At 45.5% G+C, this 21,646-nt stretch overlaps 1 protein-coding gene and 1 pseudogene across 1 annotated transcript; one reads left to right on the top strand and one right to left on the bottom strand.

Annotated features, from left to right (window-relative positions):
• Positions 1 to 8,803: 8,803 nt before the first annotated feature.
• LOC136473703 (MEIOTIC F-BOX protein MOF-like) lies at positions 8,804 to 11,502 on the bottom strand (annotated as a pseudogene).
• Positions 11,503 to 20,176: 8,674 nt separating this feature from the next.
• On the top strand, positions 20,177 to 21,397 carry LOC136473702 (uncharacterized). The gene has a single exon (XM_066471349.1). It carries the CDS (start codon positions 20,407 to 20,409, stop codon positions 21,022 to 21,024), a length of 618 nt encoding a protein of 205 aa, XP_066327446.1. The 5' UTR covers positions 20,177 to 20,406; the 3' UTR covers positions 21,025 to 21,397.
• The last annotated feature ends 249 nt before the right edge of the window (positions 21,398 to 21,646 follow it).

Raw genomic sequence — 21,646 nt, 5'->3', positions numbered from 1 at the left:
AAAGAAATATCCTCCTTTTCTAGTCTAGAGAAAATATCCTACCTTTCTTATACTCTCCACTTTGTTGTTTATTCGCCTCACAATCTGTTTAGTTTAGTTTATTCGTAGTGGTCTGTGTTGAATAGTAAGGTACGTGAACTCTCCATCACACGCCGCACCAATTCTCGTCTAGGAGATTCCACGCATATGTTTTGGCTCCCCGCAAAAACAGCGAGACACACAGTAACCCCCCACGTTTTCTTCTCAGGAAAAAGTGGGAAAAAAAAAGGCAACAGAAAAGTTGAGAAAAGGTGCCACTAACACGGCATTACCGCGGTAATGTGTGTCACCTTTGGCACCCATTAGCATTAGCCTCCCCCGGTGGATCAAAAATGGGATCAGATGCGTCCTTAGCCGTGCATCCACACACACTACCATAAACCTCCGCGCCTTTTGGACGAGAAGATGCCACACGTTCTGCAGGCAGCAGGCCAGGGCCCCTTTTCGGTAGTGGCCGAGCTCGTTTTTCGGCCTTTGTCCCGACGACCTTTGTCCTGCCGTCCTGTGAATGCGAGTGTGACGAGCCTTCACTTCATCGGTCGGCCTCGGCGATTCCGTTTTCCCGCTGTTCTGCAGCTGCGCCTAACCTGATCCGATCCGCTGGTACCTGAACTGGTGGCGGCTGACGAATCAATGTAAGACAACTGGACATGAAAAGTCATCAGAGTGCCGTATAGGTTTTTTAGTCCTGCAGCGGTTATACGTCGCATCGTCGCCGTGGATGTATGTAACCAGCCGTAAGTCGCTTCTTGGTCCTGGGCAATAGCGACCACAGTTTTACACTTACTGCATTCACTGGCCCGTGAGCGGACGGGATTAGTAGAACACAGAGCATGCTGGTACAACTAGCGGGTCCCGCCGGTTGCTGAAGCGAGCAAAGCAAACGTTGACATGAAGCTGCTGGCGTCGCTCGCCCTGTACAGTGGTGCAACTGAGTGTGACGCGTTGTAAATGTATGTTTGAGAAGATGGCCGCCGGCGTCGTTGCTTGGAGAATCACGGCACATGCGGGCGGCGACGTGCCTTAACATCGAATCAAGAAATCGCGCCGAGTCAGGCCCGAGGTTCCGATGATCTGGGTCCAGGTTTTGACAAAAACGGTGCACACGAACTGTTGGCGATCTAATCTCTGGTTGTTGAATATGCGATCCAATTTTCTGAAACTCTGCATGTCGTGTAGCTAGTGGGCAGAATAGTGCAGTGAGGCAAGTGGGGTGCCGCATTGGCATCTCCGCTTCTAGGGGCACCTCAAAAGAAAAAGAAAAAAAAGCGTAGGTAGCTGCGTGCTGCGCTCGCATCGCCTTGCCGTGCCGCGCGTCTGCTAGCCGAGGACACCTGTGGTTGCACTCGCAGTCGCAGTTCCTTGTTCCTCCGGCGCTAAGTCATTCCGCAATCATAGAGACGAGAATCTCATCTACGTACTAATGTACTATGCTGCATCTACTCACCCTTTCTCACCCCGTGGGCTTTCAGGGCTCTTCTGAGTTTCAGAAACATGATGATGACGCCCCAGTTTACGTTATCATGTTGGGACAACGCCATTGAGAGGCCGTTGAGATGGATGCAACATTTCCGATTCTGGGCAGAGTCACCTGAATCTCTATCAAACATTAAAAATTCAGAAACATTTCATCCTGAATCATCTAGAAACATTTTTTCTTCCTTTTAATAACACTAGGAAGAAGAATCATTTAAAAACGGTGATTCACACTGATTCTATTTCGTTTCACAAACAAATAATGTAGCCAAACGAATTGATCATGTGGTTTTGTTTCAACATAAAAACGGTTTTAAGAGGAACCTAGACACGAAACATGCATTTTTCGTGAGAATCTTGATCTCTATTAAACGGCCTACATACGTCTCCTTGGCTATTTGGTTCACGAAATCAGAATGCTGCCCCTAGATCATCTCTAAAAATATACTCTACAGCAACAGCCGTAGATTTCTGTAGGCGTTGCGTGCGGCTGCTTTCCGTGGCGGCTGCCGCGCAACGCGGAACCGGTCGCGCGCGGGCGACAAAAGATCGCGGAGTTGTTTAAGCAGCTCAGACTGTTGGAGTACTAGCTATTTAACTAGCGCTATGCGAATGCGAATTCAATCCTAGTGCCGGTCACATTGCGCGGAACGTGATTGCGATAGCATAGCCTTCCCAAAGAATTCAGAGATCGAGCCTGAAGCAATTCTTTACTGCCGCTGGCGGGTGGCGGCTGTGGATGGCTGAGACTGACGCGAAGATAAGCAAGCAGAGAGCAGCCAAGGTGACGCCACGCATGAGAGCATGATTGATCGGGAAGGAAATGTCTATTCTGATCATGGGTTCGGTCGTAGCCTGACACGTTTTTTTTTACAACAACAATTTTTAATATATAACGTTAAGGCTCATTACACAAGTGGAAAAAGAATTCCCAGATCAGAACACGTAGAAGAGAAATCTAGTGTTGAACTGTTTCTAAAGGCATGGGTGATGCTTCCGTCGGGGGCGCGGGGCCCGTCGGGACCCTAGGGCCCACGAGAAGTGGCCATGATAGAAGCATCGAGGGTCCTCGTTCTCGCACTTCGATAGCACAATCAACACTTCCCTCGACTGTCTGATCGGCCTGTGTCCTCGAGGATAATTAGTCTTGAGCCATAGATAGAATGGAGGACCCACCGGGCTCAATAGAATGGGTCCACAGCCATTAGTATCAAATCTGAGGACCAGCATCAACTGTCGTTGGCGATCAACCCGAACACTGATTGCTGCTTTACCACTTCCATATTTGCAAAAAAATAGGAAAGCAGGTTGACAGAAATGAAAGACTTGTCGTGCCTGTTGAACACACCCGGCGTCAGAACCATGACCGTGCTCTGCATACTTGACACGGCATTCAAATTGGAACATGGCACATGTCACCGTGGGAGGTCGGAGGAGTACAACACTCGCTCCTGTATGTGGAACACGTTGCCTTGGCAGGCCCCAAAGCACAAGTCGTGGGCCCGTGCATGATGCACAGGTTCGCGCGGCAGCATCTCGTGGACCACTCGAAGGAAGAGGCTCAGGATATGCCATGTAGACAGGCTGCACACCACATCCGAAGTGCAACCATCCTCTTTCATCCGCATCTAAGCCCAGCCACCTCCAGGAGCGCCTCGCATGGCGGCAACGGGGCTGCCACCGAGCATGTCGTCGTCGCTGGGGAAGAGGGCCAAGGAACCGACACCCTGTTGCACCCGCACTGGTGCCCACACTGGCCCAACCGCGTAGGAGGAAGAAAGCCCGGTGGCTTCCCTTTGGTCCGCCCCAGTTGGGCGCTCGGATGGCGGCAAGCAGCGCATTGACGACTTCACAGGGGAGGAGCGTTGCCCTGGCGCCGTAGTCGTCATGGTGGTCTGCAAGGCCACCTGGTTTGGCCTGGGTCCGGTGGAGGCCCTGCTGGCCTCCATTGAGGCGCCATCTTCGGTTGGCGAGGCGGAGGATTCCTGTGTACGCCTCCGTCATGACGAGCAGCATCGCCCACTCGGGTGGCGCGCCGTCGGCAAGGTCGTGTTTGTCCTCCTCGCCCTTTCTTGGTGCCGCCCTGACCTCCCTGCCGTCATTGCCCCCAGCCGCTAGCACAGCCTGGACGCCGTAGATCTGGATGGAAATCTAGCAGTCCAGGTTGCGCAGCAGGCTCGGACGCGGGGACGACGAGGACGGCTGCTTCGCCATGTCTGCGCGTGGTGGGTCGAGGTCGCCGGTGTTGCTGAAGTTGTCGCTGTCCACGCCTCCACCTTGACTCGATCTGGATGAGAGCAACGCCATGCCGCCCAGACTGTCAGGGAGCGAGGAAGGACGAAGCATGGGAGAGTAGTAGGGCTTTATTGAAGTACTCACCGCGTCGATTTGGAGGAGACCCTCGCCGGCCACCATGGCTGCGAGTAGTCCGCCCACCTCCAACGCGGCGGAGATGAGGAGGATAGATGTCCTCGAAACTCCCATGAAGGGGCTTATTCTACTATGGAGTATTACAAGGAGATGTGGTGGGGAAGGAGAGGAGGAAGGAGAACCGACCCTCCTGCCCTGTCGCCAGCGAGCTAAGGCAGGGGGTCGCGCGGCGGGTCTCTCACTAAGAGGCTGTCTCAGTTAGGAGCTCGGGTGCGTGCAGCAAGACAAGCCTTAGCCTGACACGTTTCCGACTCGGTTTGGTGGTGAGTACCGTACCTCGCGATCCCTTTCTAGCTCGCTCCTTTTGGGTTTCTTAAAGTAGGGTGTGGTGTGGAAGAGGAACGTGTTCGTGGCGGACTCTAGAGGATGACACGGACGGCAGCGCTAAAGACACAGCTTTGTTACTCTTGGTGCCTAGTGGCGGTTCTGGACCGGAAATCATCCGGTCCGAACGGCCAGACCGGAGCCTCGCGCCAAACAGTACCACGTGCGCGAAAGTGGACGGGAGGCCACATGCGGGAGCAGGTATGTTTCCTTTCCTTTTTCTTTTTATTGTTTTATTTCTTTGCTTCTATTTATTTTTCCTTTTTTTATTTTTTATTTTTCTATTTTTCATTCTTATTTTATTTCCTTTCCTTTCCTTATTTTATTTTATTTTATTTTATTTGTTTCTTTTCTAATTATGTTTTCTATGATTCATATTTTTTATTTTTATCTTTCTTTATTTTATTTTCTCTTTTGCTTTTTCTTTTTCTTTTTTTCTTTTCGTGCATCATTCATTTTTTTATATTTTTTCCTGTTTTATGTGTTTAACATTATTTTATTTTTATTTTTTTCTTTTCTTTTTTTTCTTTTTTTTTCTTTTTCCTTATTATTTTTATTATGATCTATGTTCTTTTTTGTGATGTTCATTCTTTTATGTTTTTTTTATGTTCACGTATTATACATGTGATGTTTTTTATGTTCACGTGGTATACATGTAATGTTCTATGATGTTTTTGCGATATTCACATAATATACATGTGATTTTATTTTTTGTGATGTCCACGCAGTATACATGTGATGTTCTATGATGTATTTAATGGTGTTCACGTGATATACATGTGATATTCTATAATGTATTTAGTGATGTTTTATGGTGTATTTAGTGATGTTCGCTCATTATACAGGTGATGTTCACCTAATATATATGCGATGTTCTATAATATATTTAGTGATGTTCTATAATGTTTTTGTATGTTCACTCAGCACACATGTGATGTTCTATGATATATTTAGTGATGTTCAAGTAATATATATTCGATGTTCTATGATGTATTTAGTGATGTTTTATGATATATTGATTGATGCTGATATAGTATACATGCGTTATTCTATAGTGTTTTTAGGATGTTTGAAAAGTATCCTGTGATGTTCTTCGAATTTTTTCTCTATTACGTGTTTTTATTTTTTTTCTTATGCTTTGCTCTAGATTTTATTAGTCTTTAATACGTTATGTATTTAATTATTTATTTATTTTTATGTGTATTATAATTCTAATTTTGTGAACCTAAAACTAGAATACTCTTATACTAAATTGAGAATATTTTTCTCTGAACCCAGAACATCGTCTGTGCTGAATAAAAGAAAAAAAATATTTTATCTTTATAAGATAAATGTTTGGTAATAAAATTTTATCTAAATATATTTACGTGGGATCTTGTTTTAAAGGATTTCTTGCAAGAAACTTAAAAGTGTAATTGGAATTTAATTTGGATGTTTGGTTTAGGAGTTATTATTATTATTATTTTTTTTTTTGAAAGTCACCGCGTGCGAGGTGGGTGAGGTGGTCCCTACGCGATCGCCAACCTGCGCACGCTACCCGTGCCTTCGCGCGTGCTCCTTGGGCGGGAACTATTTAGGCGGGAACCCACGGATGGAGGTTACCGTCCGCCCATCGGATGCTAGCAGCCCCCGTGCTGGACTGTATACCAAGAAAAACATGCGCTACTTCCTTGGGCCATTTCATTTGCCGTTCTGCTGTCGTTTTGATGGTTGCCACTCTGAGGATACCGATAACAGTACTGCCTAGCACTAGCGGTAGCACGGCATCTCAACGTTGTGATTTGGGATGCTCCCGCGGCTTAAGATAAACTTCGTTTATCGCGCGTCCTTGCCATACCAGGGGGTGTTTGACTTTAGTCGCTGTCCCATCAGATATTTAAACACGTGCATGAAGTATTAAATATAGACTAATTACGAAACTAATTATAAAGTTTAAGACTAATTTGCGAGACGAATCTTGTAAGCCTAACTAGTCCATGATTTGACAATGCGGTGCTACAATAACATGTACTGATGACGGATTAATTATGCTTAATAGATTCATCTCGTGTAGTATCGACATATTCTATAATTTATTTTTTTATTAATATCCGAACCCTCCGTACGATAGCGTAACACGACACTTTCTAAATTTTACTCGAAATACACCGGTACTACTTTGCAACTGCAACTCTGCGAGTCTGCGACTGCGAGGGTTTTCCAGGGCAAGGGCACCTTCGGCGATCCGAATACACATGCGGCCTCGGGAGTCGAGAGTCGCCTATCCCTCCGGCCTCCGATCCCAATGCGGCAATGCCACCTGCCGCGCTTGTTTTTACGGCCTTGTTTAGGCCGCGTTTAGTTGGCCTGAATCAGCGCCGCCCGATTCATTGTTGGGTACTGTAGCGGACTGTAGCGTTTTGTTTTTATTTGGTAATAATTGTTCAATCGTTGACTAATTAGGCTCAAAACGTTCATCTCGCAAAGTACAACCAAACTGTGCAATTATTTTTTGATTTCGTCAACATTTAGTACTCCATGCATATACCGCAAGTTTGATGTGACGGAGAATCTTCTTTTTGCATAGTGCCAAAGTTTGGATTTGGTGGGAACTAAACATGGCCTTAGTTCTAAATTTTTTTTTAAAAAGTGCTACAGTAATTATCACGTCGAATCTTATAATATGTATATGGAGCATTAAATGTAGACGAAAAAAAAACTAATTGCACAGTTTGGTTGGAAATCGCGAAACGAACATTTTGAGCCTAATTAATCCATGATTGAATACTAATTATCAAATAAAAACGAAAATATTACGATAATCAAATTTTCAAATTTCGTCCATCTAAACCAGGCCTACGTTCGGCGGTGGTTTGGAGATAAAAAAAAAGATATGTCATGTCAAGTGAACCAATCGAGTTCGGCGGTGGTGCGGAGGTTGATTGCGACGAGATCACGATGGGACAGCGCGAGCGTGGATCAGGCACGCCCATGCTTCGACGTAAGGAGACGTGTCAGCTTGCTGTGCTCCATGACATTCACTGTACTCTGGTCATTACAGTGAGGGGGTGTTTCGTTCCATAGACTAAATTTTAGTTCATGTCACATCGGACGTTCGGATGCTATTTAGGAGAACTAAATATGAGTTAATTATAAAACTAATTACATAGATGGAGACTAATTTACGAGACGAATTTATTAAGCCTAATTAATTCCCCATTAGCACATATTTACTGTAGCACCACATTGTCAAATCATGGACTAATTAGGCTTAAAAAATTTGTCTCGTAAATTAGCCACAATCTGTGCAATTAATTATTTTTTTCGTCTATATTTAATACTTCATGCATGTGTCCAAACATCCGATGGGACAGGGACTAAAATTTTCCTCTAGAAACCAAACACTCCCTGAAAAAGAAAATCGTGTACTAGTAGAAGTCCCTTCGACAGAACTTTCACCACTAAATACTTTTTTTTTTCTTTCAGGTTTGTTACTTTACCTGTCCGTATCCTGTGTCGTACTCCTACATACTACTAATACGGTTTGGAATCAGCTTCGATAACGTGATGACAAGACGTTGGCTCTTCATAACTCGCATAAGCATGTGTCATGAATTTCGATCACGAACAGCACAATAAACCATTAAAGACTCTAATCTCTTATTTATCACGGTCGTACATTCGGGTCACAGAACACTAAATCAAATAGGACTCTATCGTATCTCTAATTCATCACGTACTATTATTTTTAATAAAATTGGCTATAATCTTATCTTCGGGATAGTGGAGGGACATACGGGGTAGTGAAGAGAAATTTTCAAAACACATGCAGGGCGAGGAATCTTGTTTTTCATATCTTCTTCGTTTAAATTTGTATCTTGTTTATTCTTCGTTAAAATTGTATCTATGTTGTATAGGTGGAGCTATTGTAGAACTCTAGATGATCTCTTCTCTTCCTTTGCATGGGCGCCGCCGGATCAACTGCCCGACTGCCGGCGACGCGTGGAGCCACGTTTACGAGCGGTGTCCTCGAGCTCCCAAACGAGGGGCAAGTTTGCTAGCCTGGCTAAAGATGTCTTCCCTGAACGACGAGGCCTCCCGTTGTTAGAGTCATCTTGGGTCCGACGAGCTTTTCTCGATGTTCAGCAGGGCTCTCGAGTTCATTCGCTGGGTGTAGCCTAGACGCCCTTGAACGATTAGAAGAGTCGGTTAGAGGGTTAATCACGCTCTAACGCTCTTACGACGTTATCCCAGGGTTTAGGTAACCACAGTATTAGCTATTCGTCAGTCGCATTTTTAGGGTATTCAGAGGCCGTCCAGCAAGTTACGTATTCGTCATGTCTCTTAAAGCATATTCCAAGTACATGCAGGGACGTTTTGGTCATGGACGCTCCCGAAGCCAACTGCTCCCGGCCACTTCAAGGCACCTGGCCAGGTGCGGCCAAACTTCGGACGGTCCCGACTCTTCCTTTTGAATACACGATTTTTTTTTTCTGTTTCTTGCATTTGTACTCTGAAAAAATGAACTAAAATTCCAACACGAGTCATGTATTTCCTATCTTCCAAAGGCCCTAAACTTTCAGATTCAACCGGAAAATGCTGTTCATCTTGTATCATCCAACATTTTTTACTTTAAATAACCATTTCTCCATCTTGTACGTATATTTCACTGGTATACTTTAGCTCAATTTGCCACGCAAAATGCCCTAGATGAGATGTGCCAGCTAAGAACAAATCGAGAGAGTCGCCAAAGGGTTGTTAATCCAGTTACTAGCAAGCATGATCGCACATCACTTCTACCCATTACGCCTGAGCGACCATCTCCACCATCTAAATAGTTCACCTACGTGATATAGCCATTTCCTCTTGTTTTCCACCGAGACAATGTAAGCAACTTTCCGACTCTAGCCATTTCCTCTTGTTTTCCATCTAATCACTCCTTTGCTACTGCTGGGTGAAGAAGAAGAGCTATGTAAGGCGGATGACAAAAATGATGAAATTTTTGGTAGCTGTGTATATTGACAATATGCATTACTCTATGGATCACATACCATATATCTCCTTTGCTTAGTATTCATATATGTGGCACGGCAATGGAACCTAAATGCATCATACAAAGTAACGTAAATTGTGATAAATCAGAACACACATAGTTTAATTACTGATAACACTTTGTTTTGTAACACATATTAATAACTGCACAAAAGAATCATGACAGTTCATAGATAACTTACGACCTGAACACTGAATTCTGATTTTCCCCAGTGGTATGCCATTAGCATTCAAGACATTCAAAACTTTGAGTACTATCCCATCAACATCTTTGCATATGATTTCAACAATCTGAAGATGGCTAGGTGCAATCGATTTTTCCAATGGATTGTAACTTCCCTCTGTTTTCATTAAAGGCTTGCGTGCCTGAAGCAAATGAATAATTTACTCAATTAATAAACAAAAGCAAAATAACGGATATATATGTGGTACAGAGTAACAAGTTAATGACAGCACCTTTGAAATTTTAAGTATGAATAATTTACTCAATTAATAAACAAAAGCAAAATAAAGGATAGATACATGGTACAGAGTAACAAGTTAATGACAGCACCTTTGAAATTTTAAGTGTAAGCTTCTCCAGAAGAGGGGTGTGGTGGAGGAACCAAATCAGTGCGCACTGAGCTCAGTAGACAGAAACCATTTGCTAAGCACCAAAGTCTTTAACTTGTTAAATGCAGGCCACCATTCCAAATCCCTGTTGAAAACATACTAGGAAAAGTACAAGGATGTAAAGTCAAATAATGAATAGCAAGAAAAAAATTTCAAGCTTCAATCATATCTTGGTTAGTAAGGCAAGCAAAAAAAAAAAAAAGGTTTAGACTGGCATCTTTTGTAGAGGTGCACTAAACTAATATATACAAAAACATTCCGCTGTTTTCTAATCTGAGCAACGCATTCTGAATCTAAGACCACAAATCAATAACTAGGTCTCTCATTTTTAGTTCAACAATATCAGTAACTGCAGAAGAACACAATTTTCAGTAATGACCAAATGATATAGGCATCTAGCAAGGCACTCGTCAACGAACCACATGTGATGTTTGATTGAAATCAGAGCATTTGAAAGGAACAAGTGAAACACAGCTATGTATGTCAACACAATTGCAAAACCAAAAGCAGGGGACGCAGATGCAAGCATACCATATCAGGATAAGCTGACAAATTCAAGTATGTAGCTTCAGCCAAGCCTTCAAGAAACACGCTGCCGGAATCATCAGGACCATAGTAATTAAAACAACCCCTACAGGCAGCACTTCCACAATCATCCAAGTGACCATTTTTACATCGACCAACGTAATGATGATCAAATCGAACTTTTGCAGCTTCCAAGTATGGCATTCTTTCAAGCATTGGAGGCCTTCCGAAATTAGTAATGAACTCGAACGAGCGGAGGTTGGGGAACCACATCCTAGTGCGGTAGTTGGAATAAAAGAAGCAGTATTTGATTCTCAGATGCTTCAGGGAGGGGGAGTGCATTTCCGTCGAAGAAACGAGGCACTCCTCCATCCAGAGACTCTCCAGTGCCGAGCATCCAGAGAAATCAAGAACGACATCATTGCCCTGAACACCCATGAGCACCAAGCTCGTTAGGTGCTGGGAGGAGAGGGGCCTGCACTCCAACGTGAGGGGAACCCGAGGGTCGGCGGAGACTTGGAACCGGAGCTCCCGGACCTTGAGCTGCAGCACGCGCCGGATCCAGCAGTTGCCGTGCAGCTCCAATCTGGGGACGTCGGACCCGTCAAGATCCAGATCGAAGTCGCAGGAGTCCAGGGGCGAGCCCCTGCGGCGGCCGCGCAGCAGGCCGTCGACAAAGGGGCCGAAGGTGTCGACGCCGCCGGCCAAGCCGGTGGAGCAGGCGAAGCGGACGGCGGGCGCGGACCGCCAGTGGTTGCGCCAGCTCTGGGCGAGAACGCACGTGCGCACCGCGTCCTGCGCCGGCAGCAGCGAGTGGATGTGGTGGAGGACCCCCTCCGGGAGGTCACTGATTCGATCAGCCCCTCTCGCCATGGGAGGCGCTCTGGTCTCGGCCATGCGCTCCGTCGAACAGGTGGCGTGCGCCGCTGAAAACTAGACGAAGAAGACGGAGGTACTGTGGCCGGGCCCAGCACGTCCTTGATGTCCGCCAGAGATCCGGAGTTTGGACTTTGGAGTGACTGGATCTCAGTGGTGGTGATTGGTGAATGGGGGAGGGGTGGGGGAGATGCGAGGCAGCGAGAGTGAAAAGCGAGTTGATTCTCGATGGTCGAATTTGATTCGACGATCGATCGAAGCTGAGTTGGACTGCTGGAGATGAGGTTACTACTTACTAGGCCTTGGGCTGGGCCTTTGGGCTGAGGTTGTTCACCCTTTTACTGTTTTTTTTTTATTTTCGACTAATTTAGGCTTACTCCGTACTTGTGAAGTAATATTGTAAGATTATTTCATGTACCTAAACATTTTTACATGAATCTTACTATATATATGTTGTTGCATAGAAGCTTTAAAAAAATTTGGAACTAATTTACTATTTTCTATAGTTTAAATAAATGTCAACGTGTTTATTGAAAGTAGTTCCAAATAGAACTATGTGTGCCTCTAACAAGATTTGAAAACTTTACATTAAAACTATATTTAGGCTCGTACAATTCACTATAGCTCATGTCCCAGAGATAGATGAAGCATTCAATTGTTTACAAGAGATAATTCAATCTTCTATGTCAAAATCACAAAAAAAATATTGTAATAATATCTAAATTTGGTCAGGAAATTATGCAATTTGACATGGTAACATATCTTGGGCCCATATGTTTTCCATAAAAAAATCAGTCGATTTTAATAAAGTGGAACAATGTATTGTTCAAAATAATATATCTCTCACATTTTTACATATAACTATTTAAGAAATATATCTATAATGAACGATGTATAATACAACTTTATTAAAATTATTTGTAATTTTATGGAATAATTATAAACAAAAAAAACTGTTGTGATGCATTTTTATAGAATTTTCTAACTAAAATGTGATGTTATTACAATTATTCTATGGTCATTTGGAGGTAAGGATAAATTGTCCCTACCAAACAAATGACTTTTGTTCCTACCTTCAGGTGTTGGGATACAAACCATCCTCGGAACCTTCGGCCATAGAGTTGAAAGATCTCCGAGGATGGTCCCAAACTGTGAGAGAAACGCAAAGACTAAACCACAATAAATGAGCTAGTGAAATGGTGACCACAAGTATGCCTTGCTCACAAACTCTCCCCTTCACCAGCCTACAAGAGCTGCTATGCTTGATTATCTGAGTTAGCATCGTGATGTGTGGCACGTGATCTTCCCTTTCTATATTATTACAAAAGCAAGATAATTTTCCCAAATATAGTATGAAAGCATGTAGCAGAAAACCTTCTGAACTCATTCTCTGTTCCTTAATCTTTTTGGTACTTGAAATCTTCAATGACTGAATGCTACCTTCTGAACCATTCTCTGTTCCCAAATTTGATTTAATATGTGATTATGTAGGACGAGCAAGGTCTACAGTCATTATGCTACCTTGTCGTGCTAGCAAAACCTGGCGTATTAAGAAGAGCAGTCTATGGTTGTCACTTGGCCACAGATGTTGTCTTCATAGATAAATGGTCATTTCAGTTCAAGCTTTGGTCAACCATAAAAGATGAGAACATTAGTCATTTTACATCTGATACCAAGGAGAAAATTTAGAAGGATGGCCGATGTGGTCGAGTACATATATAACATGGTTGCATTTGGTGGCAAAAAGTCTCAGAGAAAATCATTAAAGAATACGAAATAGAGTGGCGCTTGTTTCTAATGGATGAGGTGGATTAATCTATCATCCGAGCATTGAGGTTTTTATGCTTCCATGTCTTAATAAAGTGCCCGGTGCACACTCACTGTGGTCTTATTTTCTTTGTGTATGTGTTTTCAGGATTTTAGGTTCATGTTGCCCATGTACATATGTTGAGCTAAGTCATCATCAACAATTCAACATTACTAAATCTCAAGTAAATTCAACAACCCTAAATCTCACTGCAAGATTAGTCTTACCGGTATATTTGTATCTTATGAAACATATGAAATGAAGAAAAATAAAAAATGAAATAAACATTAAAAATAGGTAAATTAAAAAGAAACAAAAGCAAGATGAAAGTGCATTTGCCCCCGTTGTGGGTTTTGGTGTATTGATGACATATAAATTAGGGACTATGAGCATCTATGAGATATATTGCAGCTTTAAGTCCCATGAAAGAATTAAGTTGATGTTTTGGATGAAATAAATTCCCTCAATTCTTGAAGTTTAAAAGGCGGACGAACTCAAATGATCTTCTCGTACTTATTTTATGCTTTTGAATTTAGGTTTGTCGTACTAAAAAGAGGGATGCAAGTTTAGGTGGCCTAAGAAAGATAGAGTGCTCAAGCGTAAAACTAAAATCAAAAGAGAGACACTTTAGCACTTCACGAACACATAGAATCAATTTTCTGAGACTGAGGTCGTCGGAACTTCCGACACGTCCCTGGAGTTCCGGGAGTCAGAAGTCCCGGCAAGGGCCGGAAGTCCTGGCGCTTGTAGACTTAGCCGCCAGGTTGCTTGTCGACTAGCAGCGCGTTGGAATTCCCGACGTTCGTCGGAAGTCCCGGCAACCGTTAGGAGTTCCAGCATTCGCCGTGTTCGCCCATTTTCTCCTGACGTTGCTATTGACCGTATGTAAATATAGGTGCCGGAAGTTCCGACCATCAGAACTTCCGATGCAGATCTAAACGGTTAGAATTTGCCTAGAAGTATAAATACCTCTCTCCTCTCTTCTAACCGTTACTCATTACTCATGACCTAACTTTGGCCAAAATAGCTCACAAGCATTCAAGGCTCCCCTCTCCTCTCCCATTTGCTCCAAAACTTTGATTCCTTCAAGGATTTGAGTGAAGTGATAGTGGATTGAGTGAGAAAATTGTCTAAGCAAGCTTGAGCACTTGATTTTTTCGTCAAGCCGGTTAGATTTGCATTTGGTACTCTTGGGGCTTTGCCCCTAGCCGGTTAGGTGTCACCCAAGAGCTTCCATCTTGTGCAAGAGACTTGGGAAGTTTGTATTACCCTTGATTTCTAGTGAAGAACTCAAGTGATCTTTCTGGTTTTCTTGAGATAGGCAAGGAGGTGGAAGAGATTCCGACCTTAGTGGTCACTTGAACAACAAGGATGTAGGAGCTCCTTTGTGGGGTTGCCGAACCTCGGGATAAATTGTTGTATCACGCGTGCTTGTTGTTGTTGTGAATTGTTTGAAATCACTTGTTATTGGTTGTCTCTTTCCCTCTCTAGCTATTTCTTAGGGTTTGGACTCGATCTACGGAGTGAAGGCATTTCGACGCTAAGGGAGTGACCCTACATCTTTACCTAACCACTAGAAAGTGGGGTTGTGAGCTATTTCATTCTCAAAATTCATTTTGTCACTAATTTCGTAGTTCACGTAGGAGTCGGAACTCCCGGCCAGTTAATTCGGAACTTTCGGCCGTTGGAAGTTCTAGCCTAAACGGTTGGGACTTTCGATAGATGCTGACATTGAACTTTAGTTTGTGTTGTAAAATTTTTTCGATACGCCTGTTCACCTCTCCCCCCGCCCTCTAGGCATTGTAAGATCCAAGAAAATAGAGAATTAAAGAAAATAATTAATTACAGTAAAGTAAAAAGGAAATTAATGAGAGATAAAAAAATATAAATAAAATAAAGAGAAGAAAAAATACCACAGAAAAAATAAAAAAAAGAAACGAAACAAGAAAAAAAATTGGACCACACTAGTAGTAGGAGAGCTATTTCGTGAGCTACAGGACGGGAGTTCAACTTCTTATTATAAAAAAAGAAATACCACTCGTTTTGATATTTAGTGGTTAGGAGATTTCCTTTTAAGCTTCTTTAATGAAATATCTCGGTGAGGTTGCGCCTAAGAGTCAAGTTTTTATAACAGTTCGCATCGTCCGCGCCTTCTATCCTGTTATAGTTCCATCGTCCAAACCTTCTACCAGGGGGGCAACCAACACCTCCCCCCCCCCCCCCCCCCCCCCCCCCCCCCCCCCTCTCCCCGTGCGCGTCGAACAATGAAATGTTTTTAATACTCATATAAATATTACAGTCCAAAACATATTTTGCTCATTTGCTTATGTTTTATTGTAACATTGTGATTTGAACGTTATAAACACTTACTACATATGTAAAAGTATAAAAAAAAATTATTGAGATACATACTTATATGTATACTTATCACACTTATAACTTATTATTCTGTTTGTCCGGCTCGCTTAATCCAAGTCGCTGGTTCCGCTACTTGTTGGTAGGGAATAAATGCACAGTGCAGCTGTTAGACGTCCAATTCCGGGTGCAGTACGAAATGGTTTCCACTTTCCAACAGCACGTTTCTTGTTTGCATATGTTTGCCTCTCAGCGGCAGATGGAATGGAATGTCCCGAGCTGGCGTTCCACCCGCCTTTGCACAGTCCATCTCTTCTCTGAAGTCAGTTTACGCTCCAGTTGCGGTTTTGTTGCTTGCAGGTTCAGTTTGTCACCGGTCTCTGCTCAGAGCTCCCGGTCATTTAACTTTTCTTCCCTGATGGTGACAGCAGAGGCAAGGAGTAGTATTAGTTCTTCTCTCCGGTGTTTTTTTGCCTGTGACCGGTAACTAAGCATCCATGATCGTTTCTCCCATCGGAGCAACGTTACTGCCTGCCTCAGATGCGCAGAAGCTGTGCCGTCCAGTCCAGTGTCCACCAGACCACCACGTTCATGTTCCACACTGTAGACGGGAGCTAAGAGCCTACAGGATCTACCAACCTCTAAAATTTCGTACGTATATCAAAAGCGATTATATAGTGCTTGGAAGCGACTGCTCTCTCCAGTTCTCCACCTAATCATCAAGTGCCGTGCAGTGCAGTTAGTTCGTCAAGTAGCTCACCTACCTAGTTCTTCCACGAGAGCTTAATAATTAACGCGGAGCAACAACGTGACAGCGAGACTAAGACCACTAAAGTACTGGCCGTCGAGGGGAGCCGGGATTAGATTAGACTAAGGGTCCATTCGTTTGCAGTTATTCCTGTCCGGAATGATTCTCGGTGAAGTCCGGTGTATACAAATAAAATAAGCGATCCTAACCCCAGAATGGTTTTCCGACGTGAATCCCCGGAAACCGAACAGGCCCTAAGACTAATTGATCGCCGTCGCCGTCGGCGGGATACTGCTTGACGCCGACCGCCAGCTCCTGCGCGTTGCAGTTGCGCCGTCTCGCGATTGAATACTGGGGCCGAGTGGCCGGTCCGGCCGTCGCCCATGTGCCGCGCGGCACCTACCGGGGGACGTAGTCGTACGTGGCCCGGTGCCCGTGTGCCGCCGCCCGCCGCGCACCAGCTACTAGACCCACCATGCGTCTCGCCTGCGCCGCCGCCGCCGCCGCCACCGTGTCCGCGTTGTGTGATTTTGTTTGGGCTTGGTGGTTGCATGCGCTGGCGTGTGATACTGTGCTGATGTGCCTGTCGTTTCGTGCCTTCTACTTTTTGAGCTGCGCACTGCGAGTAGTTCGGAATGAACGAAACAGAACCTTGTTGGTAGTACGTATATTGTTTAGCAATGCATTTTGAAGAAGACACAGCAGGAACGTTGCTGTTTTTTTTTACCTTCTCTTTTTTTTTTTTGAACAAGTTCAGTAGGTAGTGACCGAACTTTCAACATCCCCAAAGACGGGGGCATCTTAAGACTATTTGGTGGACTCATACGTGGAGGGAGGCTTTGCATTGGTCTCTTTGAAGAACAAATTGGATAATTTCGTTGGAGGCAGGATCCAATCATGACGAGCACGCTGATAGCCCATTCGACAATGGGATTTCCTCCAAGGCCCCCTAGACCCCAAAAAGATTTTGCGTGACTCGAAAGGCATGTCTGCACGTGGATTTGCTTGGCTGGACACTGGAGTAGAGTGGCCCTGAAATCTTGATGAATTTGCTAATTGTTCCGCACTGCGCACCACGGAATCCGTTATAGGCTATATAACTTGGCATTAGCAAGTGTCATTTAGAGAACTCTAAAAGGCTCCCTATGTACTACCTAATCTATAGTAATAGATAAAGATTTTGGCAGAAAAAACCTCAAACAATCTTTTTAACTAGATTGTCAAGTGTAGACATCATCTATTCCGGTTTTCTTGTTAGTCAAATATTGAAAGCGAAGATAACTCTCTGGAATACACACAAGATATACAAAAACCATTTGAGAGTACAAAGATATAAAATAATTTTTATTTAAACAACTCTCTAAATAAATAATTTATTTATTAAAGAGTAAATTTTAGAACAAAAACTTTTGAAGATGCTATTATATTCCCTCGTATAATCGATTATGGTGGCGTTTGTCCGGACACCGGGCAAAGAATCTCTTTCCCAAAATGATGAAGTTAGGCCCAAAAAGTAGTATTTCGTTTGTATTTGGTAATTAGTGTCTAATTATGGACTAATTAGGTTCAAAAGTTTCGTCTCGCGATTTCTCGACCAACTGTGTAATTAATTTTTTTTTCGTCTATATTTAGTACTCCATGCATATGCCGCAAGATTCGATGTGACATGTACTATGCAAAATTTTTTTTGGCAACTGAACGGGGCCTTATTACTTGTACTCCACCCTACGGACGTGCACGGATTTTTGCACGGACGTGCGTGCACGCATGCCGCGCGCGGCCGCCGAAAGAAGCACTGGTGTTGTCATAGCTTGACGCCATCGAACAGGCAGAACTGCATTTAATTGGCAACTTATGTTACGGCCCTTGGGGGAGTCACAATGGGAATTTCATTTCACCGTTTCTAAAGCTGACACATCAGCTTTGCAGATTTAGATGAACAAATGAAACTGACTTCTCAGTGGGAAGTTTCATTGCACGATTTCATAGACAAGCTCTAGCAATTAATGTATACATGGTGTTGTGATCAACTGTACCATATGTTTTATGTAGCCACTTGCGATTCAATTGTTTTCTACAGTGCAGGATGTATTCTCGTTCAAATGACAATGAACGAAATCCTACCACAGTCAGAATTCTACCACAATTACTTGACAAACTAATTTTAACAGAGACAAAATAAAAAAAATAGTAGGCTATATGTAGAAAAAAAAACAGATGAAAAAACATAGATCAGTCCATGCGTTTTTCAGTCGTTGGAAACAATCAGACTGACAGATATTGTGCTGCAAACAAAAAGTCCTAGGCAAAACAACGAACAGTTGGTGGACATGGGCAAACTGCTGCAGCAAACAAGCTGAAGTGACGAATTCAGTTCATGGCAAAGAAGAGGGTACGGCAACCAAAAATCAAATGAACGAGGATGGTGGTGGCAGCGCATTTGGCTGTGGATCTGGCAGTGCTGGCGAGGATGGTGAAGCCGATGGCTGTTGTTGGAGGTGTTGCCGCGTAGGTCCTCTCCCGGCGAGGCACCACGAACTCATTCGGCGCTGGGATACCGGTGAGGAAGCTGGAGGCGGCAACGGCGCAGGCGAGGACGCCGTCTTGAGTCTCAGCCGGCTGCCCTGCGCCCTTTCCCTCCCTTGCCGGATGCGCGCCGCACGGAGCTTCCAACCGGCACCAGATCCATCGGTGGCGCTGCTCGGCTATGCTGCAAGACGGACGACGCAAGGGGCAAGACCGCAGGATGCTCGACTCTCTGCCGCACGGGGCCGGAAGGATTGGGGGTTGGGGCAGCACCTGGAGCACGGGGTCGGTAGGGATGAAACTCTCTCTCTCAACGCTAGTTTCGTCCGCTTTCCAAGGAGTAGGAAACCGTGCACAGTCGTGATGTGGGGATGAAACGTTTCTCCTGTCTCCCCTCCTCAAATCCTACAAAGATTCCATTTTTGCTGAGCATCTCATTTAATATGCGTAAAACTCCTATAAAATAGCTAATGAGACCGGCCTAATGAACTAATCCCAGTTCCCCAATAAATTCGAGTTTGAATTTTGACTCGCCGAGACGCCGAGCCACACAGAGAACGGCTCGCTCGTCCGAGAATTGTCAAGCGCACGTGCGGTACATTCGTTGACATCGCGGCCGCACCGCGCTCGCGTGCGTGTGGCAGTAGACACGGCACGACACCAACGAGGAAACCAGCAAGCGGGCAGCGCCGCTGTAGTCTGTACGCCTGCAGCTCGCAGTCCTCACGGGGACGGGGCAGCAAAGCATAAAAGAATGAAAAAAAAAAAGTCTCTCATACAATACATATAGCCTATTACTTATAGAAAAGATCCATTTTAAATGTCAGGAGAGACATAACTCAAATCTGAGTATCTTCTTTCCTATAGACTTATTTATAAAAATAGTTATTTTTAGATTTTATTATTGGAGAAGAAAAAAAAAATATGTATAGAATTTTTACCTGTAGCACTGTCCAAACGACTGTATTTTGGGTTGTGCTCGCTGGAGACAAGTACGAAGGGAACGAAAAAAGGTCCAGGCCACATGCCAGCCGTCTCGGTGACGACGTCAAGACCGACATGCGGTCCCCTCGTTGCTGTCCCCCACACGGCTCATTCCCGCCCTGCACGTGCGGCGGCAGCCTTATCTGTCGACCCCGACCCGGGATCCTCTGTGCTGTGACCCTAGCGACGTGGTGACCCTATTCCCAGCTGTGATTCTGTGAAGAAACATTGAGCACGGCTTGCTTGCTGTCTCCTGTGCCCCGTGCGTGGATCTCAGGCTCAATTTGTTGCACGCACGCCCGTTTCGGTTCGTTCGCCGGCGGCTTCTCCCTTGTTACAAACTTACACGTAGTAGAAATAAAGGAAAGGAGGAAAAAGAGTCAACGGGACGCAACCAAAGTTAAACAATTGTACGAGGACGGTTTGTGGAGTTGCTCTTCAACCACTGAAGATCACCGCGCAACTGCTCGCCAGCTTTGGCAATGGCACTCCCGTAGATAACCCGTAAGTTGACGCCCACTTTCCCCGCTCCGAAACAACACGCCGTTGCCCCCACTCTTTTTCAACAGCGACGCTGGTAACGCCCGTCCCCTCACACCCGCGCAGAGAGAGCAAGCGAGAAGCAGCCTGAGCCTACCAAGGAAAGAAAAGCAAAGCAGCAGCCGCCGCATCGATGAAGGCGGAGAAGGCAGCGGTGGCCCCGGCCGGCGCAGGCGCAGGCGGAGGCGGCGACGAATGGAGGTGCCGGAAGCACCCTGCCGCGAGATCCGGCGGCGGGGTGTGCCCGTACTGCCTCCGGGACCGCCTCCTCCGGCTCTGCCCCAACTGCGCGCACGTGCGGCCGTGCGCCTGCGCCGCGTCCCCGTCGTCCTCCTCCTCGGCCTCCGGCGACGCGGTCGGCCGCGTCCACAGCCTCATCGAGCGGGAGCACCGGATCGCGCGCTCCAGGTCCGTGGCCACGGGCTCCTCCGCCGCGTTCGCCGCCCGCTCCGTGGCGCCCGCCGCCTCCGGGGCCGGCGGGAGGCGGAAGGCGCGGGTCTGGGGGTGGCCGCCGTTCTGGAAGGCCGCGGCGCGGGAGGGGGGCGCGGAGCTGGAGCTGGAGGAGGAGGAGGAGGACGAGGACGAGGGGCTGGGGCTGCCGCGCTCCAGCTCCGTGTCCGCCACGGCGGTGGAGGCGAAGACCGCAGCCGCGGCAGCGCGGGCGCGGGCGCGGTGGGGGTGGCACTTCCCGAGCCCACTCAAGGCGTTCCGGCACCGCAGGTCGTCGGCGAGCGTGGCGGGGCGGACGTGAGCGAGGTACCTTACCTCCATATGGCCGGAAAGTGATTAGTGGGGCTCATGTGGCCGGGATCATTTTACTTATTATTAATTATTAGTTAATTAATAACTATATAAGGCGGTGGATTAGAGGAGGAGCGTGAGCGTTCGTTCTCCTTTTTCACCTTTTGTGGTCGCGTCGCGTGCCGATAATTCCATGATTAAGTTAGACGGAAACCTGAAAGCCTGTGATCTGGGCGTAATGTGTGCATACTATATGCTAGTGGGTGATCTCCTCATGGGTTCTTCGCTTTTGCAGCGTGCTTGTACTCCACTTTGTAACACCAAATTGGATATTTTAAGCTCTCCAATTTGATCCATCTTCTGTTGTGCTGTTGTACTTACGACTACTACCACTGTACCACGTACATTCATCCAATGTTCTGTCAGCCACAGAGCCTCATTGTCGCAATGCAGTAGTTTGTTGATGCTAAGCCCACGCTCGGATGACAAATCGACCGTGCGTGCCTTGTCAGTTTAACAGCAATTAGCTTAAAAAAGGGGGAAAGCATCGTTAGGCCCAGTTCACCTCGCCGAAAAAACAAATTGAAATACTGTTTCAACTAATTTGTCGTGAAAAAAAATACGGTTGCAAC

Source organism: Miscanthus floridulus, chromosome 8, assembly GCF_019320115.1.
Source record: "Miscanthus floridulus cultivar M001 chromosome 8, ASM1932011v1, whole genome shotgun sequence".
In the NCBI taxonomy this organism is placed as follows: domain Eukaryota; kingdom Viridiplantae; phylum Streptophyta; class Magnoliopsida; order Poales; family Poaceae; genus Miscanthus; species Miscanthus floridulus.
The sequence above is the reverse complement of the archived record's forward strand: the minus strand, read 5'-3'. Positions and strand labels throughout refer to the sequence as shown.

Excerpts from the sequence above, each read along its gene's own strand:
- LOC136473702 (XM_066471349.1), top strand. The coding sequence starts at position 20,407 with ATGAAGGCGGAGAAGGCAGCGGTGGCCCCGGCCGGCGCAGGCGCAGGC.